We start from the raw sequence: 5,428 nt of genomic DNA on the forward strand, positions 1-5,428 counted from the left end.
AGTAACATTTTCTTTACTTGAGATAATTTTTCTTAAAATAAGATGATATATCTTACTCGTATAAGTAAAATTGGCTTGTTTTAAGTAAAAATACACTAATTTTAAGATATTGTAGGTTTATCTTGGTTAGATATTTTTTCTTGTTTTAGAAAATCTTGACAAGATAAATTTTCTTGTTCTGTTGGCAGATAATTTTTCTTATTTTAAGAAAATTGTACCTTATTTTTGTACTTTTTTTTCTTGTTTTTGAAAGGGGACTTTTTGCAGTGTAGTGTATTTTGTTAACATCATTTCCACAAAGGTGTGTGCTTATCTCCACTGAGAAAGGACTGACCACACAATGGGGAACTCAGTTTAAAAAATCCCTGTTTTCCTACTGGGAGAGGTTCTATAGTGTAACTTGGTACAGTCACGTTTATTCTACACAAAGCCTCTCTTTGTTTACAGACAGCTTAGAGACATGACCAGGATAAATCAGGATTACATCCAGGAAAACCAGAACCAGAACGTCTGCACAATTAACTAAAATGATGGAAGACAAATATTGACAACCTCTAACCTCTATCTTTTAGTCTACATTAGCAGTTCATCCAGAGCTATGTAGAATGTAGGACTATAACACTAAGGTCTCACCTGAAAAGGCACATCAGCAGTGCAGGTTCCAACCTGATTCACATTTGGTAAAGACCCTCCGTAGTACTGGCCACGGCTCGATCCCATCTGCAAATACTTTGTGTCCTGCAGCTGGAGCTGCAAACAGAACATCAGGTCAGTAAGAAAATCATCATACACACCCATCGCATTCATGTGACTTTGTATGAAGTACCCCAGAGTAAAGACTTTATTCCTAAAACAGTCAATACTCGATAGAAACAACTTATTTTTTAAATAAAAACGTATTGTTGAGAATAAAATAATGAACCCCTTGGACTTATAGTGTTTTTGTATTAATCTCTTCATACTATAGAGATATCTTTCATTGCAATTGCAGCTGCAGCAAACAGCTCAGACTCAGAAAGCGTCTCTGACAGAGAAAACATTTCTCAGTGTTTGAACATGTACAGTACTCTGTGGTCAGGATTAGATCCATGATGGGAGAGATGATCACAGTTGCCATCTTAAAGTGAAAGTGGATGTGAAAGAAACTTTGCTAGAGATCTTTTTACTGTTTCATGAAATATACATTTATTCTAATGTTTTCATGACTGCATGCTAACATTTTGACTACAGCAGCTGATCTGACCTGTGTCCCTCTCTTCATCCTCTCCTCATCCTTCTTTGTTGACAAGTCCCCCTGAATTGCAACAGCAAACATCAGGGTTATTTTCGCGCATTTTGCTATGTCCACTTGCAGACCTTTTAACCATTTTTCTTACAGCTTTTCTACATCTCCTCTGTGTTTTTTCTGTTTTTGTGGTGCCACACACTTTTTTCCAAGTCCGGTTAGCTCTAATAACTTTGGTCAAAGGAGACGGGAGGGATGGGCAGAAGTGCTGAAATATTTCATCGGACTGGACCAACGTCTTTCTCTTTAAAAACTCTTAAAAGGGCAGTGTTGTGTAAAATTGACTTTTGGGGGCTTTACATCAGGTTATAATGTTATTCCCTCATCAAAAATATACCTGATTATTTAATGCTTGATAAATCCTTTAATCTCCATGGCAACCATTAAGCTGTGCAAACTGCCTGTGTGGACTGGCTGACACCTTCAAGGTGCATATCTTCCTCAGAGCTCCAGAGCTTTCTCCTCACAGAGCAGCCCTACCCCAGGACTCTAACACTCAACTCCTTCAGACTAGCCAGCAGGAATTAGCAAACAGCTGGTGGGACTGAGCATTTGCTGAGCTCATTAAAATATTGTATAAAGTTAACAGAGGAGCCATGTTGTGATGACTTCCTGAAGGCAGAGTTTCGGAAAGAGCAGGAGTTTTTAAAGAGACAGAGGCCCAATTTCAAAGCGTTAAATTATAAAGTCAAAATTCTCTTAAGTCATGTTTGACATATATAGCATTTTTATGACAACCGAAGTTAACATAGTTACTATATTGTGCTATAACATGGCTGGTAAATTACATAATATTTTAAGGCCCTGTTTATATAGAGACGATTTTCAGTGAAACGCTAACCTTTTGAGTGACACTATTTGGGAACACCCTCCACAGAGGTGTGAAAGTGTGCATGCTGCACAGGACTCACGGCTGCAGGGCAGTGATGCAAAAAGTGGGTACGCACTATGTGCGACACCTAGGGGCGCCACCCTAGATTGGGCGCCAAAACTATAATGTAATAATTCTTTTAAGTTGGCATTTTCTCTATTTGACTGTTGTTTATGCATTATGACCCATGCGGGGGGGCTATAATGTGTCTGCATACACTTCAGAAAGTACTTAACTGAATCCCTGTACACATACACAGGCAGAAAACGACAAAAACAAAGGGGGATAGTATTCTACTGTGTGTGCTACTTAACCTGTTCAGTTCAACACAACTCCTAGTAAGGAACATACTGTATGTGTTACATGAGCATTTGGTTTATGGGAGACAGAGACAGGTTACTGTTTTCTAAATCAGATGAAAGTTAGGGAGGTGGAAGCTGCAGGTCAAAAGTGCATGTGCGTTGTGGTGACATGCTAAAATCACAGTTCCATGTAGTGGTCTGGCATGACAACTTCGGCGGATTCAAGGTGTTAAGGCAGTGCCGTCTGAACGTGAAACTTTTCCCCAATCCACATCTGAAAAGACCAGCAGATGACAGTCTCATGTAAACGTAGTCTAAAACAATAACATGAAAGGGAAAGTCAAAGTGAGAAACCCTCAATAGGAGCCCACAGGTCTAGGCACAGACCAAAGGGAACATTTGTTTGAGCTGAATTAAATAGACCAAAATGTTTTCCCTACTTTAACATTTGCAGCTGTCCATTTTGTTTTCTGTTACATGGAAAACATGTCTTCCATTTGAAAGAAGGAAATCAGTCCTCATCTAAATAATTTATTTTTATGCATAAAAACTATTATTAAGAGTGATGTACAAATGCTTAGTTTGTTTACACACTAAGATAAAGCTTGACAAATTGAAAGCTATGCTTACAGTGTCATATATCAACTGAGCAACAATCACATTTTTATTCATACTTTGTAAGAAGATCTGCTGAAAGTGGTCCCCAAATTAATTTCTGCTTGGGGCCACACATAACCTTGGACTGCCCCTGGGATGAAACCTAATTGCTAAACGTATCAAACCAAATTTCTGCTAACACGCCATCCTATCTCCAGCAATGAAATAGAAGAATATAAGCCTGTTAACAGAGGTGGTAATGAGTAGCGTCTCCTCTGGTCTGACCTGGCTGAAGTCTCATGACATTTCCACTTTAACAGCAATCAGGACCCAGCTTCCAGTCAGCAGCTGCAGCCCAGCTTTTCTCTGTTGGATTTATGATGTGGCTTAAATTTCACGTAATCTCACAGCTTTTATATTTGACATACAGTACATGCCACTCATGTATCAGTGTACACAGGCCTGAGACTAGTTCCCTAAGCCGCGTTCATGCACATGCATACTCCGTGTCACTAGCACCCATGCAGGCGATGAAAATAAATGCAAATCATTGACTTCAGCAAACATGTGCATGTAGGTTCTGGTTCGTGTGTATCAGAGGTTCAGAAAGCACGACACGAGTAGAGGGAGGACACGGCAACGCCTGGGCGCGCGCTGTCAAACAGGCATGCACGCCCCTCCGCTTTGAACTCCCGCAAAGCTAAATATTACAATAACTATTTTCAGATTAGAGACCCTACATTCCATATTATCCCTGCAGGAAGGATATCTGCTGCCTGCTCTGTGTGCAGTGAGCTGAGGGAGAGCAGGGCTCCAGCTGGCAGCGAATGTCGTTTGTTATTGTTTACCATTGCTGACCAGGCTGCCTGCTGCCTGCCGCCGCCGCCGCGCTCTGCAACCCACATCTGACAGCTTGCTACAAACAAACCGCAGAGGAAGGAGAAAAGCAGAAAGCGGTGTCCTCACCCTGGCTGCCCGCGTTATGCTCAGGTCCTTCATCACTTCTTCAAATGCCGCTGTCTCCTCTGCCTGCTTCTGATTATGTAAAGCGATTTTCTCGCTGAATTTCCGCGGATTGCTCGAAGTCGCCATGTTTCGCTCTTCTGCTCCGTTTTCCCTACAGTGGTCAAGTTACACGGATTGCTGACGTCGAGCTTCCGGTCAGGGATTTTAAGCGAACCAAAAAATAATTAATAGTCTTATTTTATTGTACTTTTCTCCCCCATTTCTCCAATACCATCGGAGTCATTTAATATATTGAGAACGTACGTAGTGCCATTGTGTAGAATTACAGTGTGGCATATATTGTAAAATAATTTACTATAAAATTACACTATGCAAGTATACTGTAATACATTAAATAGTATACTTGAACACATTGATTAATGATACAGAATAACATTATTCAGTTCGATTAAACTATACTGAACTACACTGTTCTAAACTACCATGTATTTCCAGGTAACGTGCTGTACATAATGCAACGGCATGGTTTGATGAGGTACATAATTACACTAAATGACAAAACTATTGCAGTATATAATAGTATTTAGTAGAATATTGTAGAGTAAAATAAATTGTGTGGCATGGTGAAGTGTGGTGTGGAATAGTACACTCTTAGAAATGGCTGTAAATTTACGGCGGAATCCCAGCAGTAACATACGTCTCAACATTCCCCCTATTGGGCTCTAAAGGAGCCCAAAAAGGGGAAAACAAACCCTAGAGTAGAAGTAGACACTGTCCCTTCCGGAAAACATCCCCCTAGGCTTTTGCAGATGTTGGCATACATAGCATCATTTCAAGTATTGATGTTGTCTTTCATTCATTTCATTTCATTTCATTTTTTGGGGTAAAAACGGACAGGGCACCCCTGCCTCTTAGACTGTGGATCGAAATCACAATGTTCCCCTTACAATCTGAAGAACACGTAAAGAAAGAAAATTGTTAAAGGATGTTAGAGTGTTAGATTTGGAGGAACATAAGTCAACCCACCATGGCATGACTATTTTTTTCTTTTTTGTGGTGGAAGAAAATATTTTTTTTTGCATTTTTGTCAGAGCTTTGTCATCTGTAATTACACATCAATCATACAGTCGGACCATGACACTTTCTGGACCCAAATATAATTATTACCTTTATGTTTCTTGTTATTTATTTATCATTTCTTTTTTGTTTGTTACCTTAGGTCAACGCCATGCCATAGAAGGGTATTGAACTATAAAAGAACAAAGTCTGACATTTTTGTGTTAGTTTTTATATAGTTTTTTGTAATCAAAGTTAAAAAGAATAAATGTTAATTTTTATGAAAATATAAAATGGGTGAAGTGTTAGGAGGATATAATTTTCGTCTTTAAAGTAAAAAAGTATTAAAAA

The 5,428-nt window shown here is 39.2% G+C and overlaps 1 protein-coding gene across 4 annotated transcripts in view; it reads right to left on the reverse strand.

Moving 5' to 3' along the window:
• The window catches only part of crtc1a (CREB regulated transcription coactivator 1a), a 64,025-nt gene extending 59,684 nt beyond the window's left edge, over positions 1-4,341 (reverse strand). For 3 of the 4 annotated variants that reach the window (XM_008433444.2, XM_008433447.2, XM_008433443.2), the window contains exon 1: positions 634-975. In XM_008433444.2, coding sequence (XP_008431666.1) covers positions 634-960 — 327 coding nt within the window. In that variant the 5' untranslated portion in view covers positions 961-975. Of the gene's footprint in view, positions 1-633; positions 976-4,021 lie in introns of those variants that run through there. The other variant, XM_008433445.2, reaches the window with a different exon arrangement.
• Between the last annotated feature and the right edge of the window lie 1,087 nt (positions 4,342-5,428).

Source organism: Poecilia reticulata, linkage group LG17, assembly GCF_000633615.1.
Source record: "Poecilia reticulata strain Guanapo linkage group LG17, Guppy_female_1.0+MT, whole genome shotgun sequence".
In the NCBI taxonomy this organism is placed as follows: domain Eukaryota; kingdom Metazoa; phylum Chordata; class Actinopteri; order Cyprinodontiformes; family Poeciliidae; genus Poecilia; species Poecilia reticulata.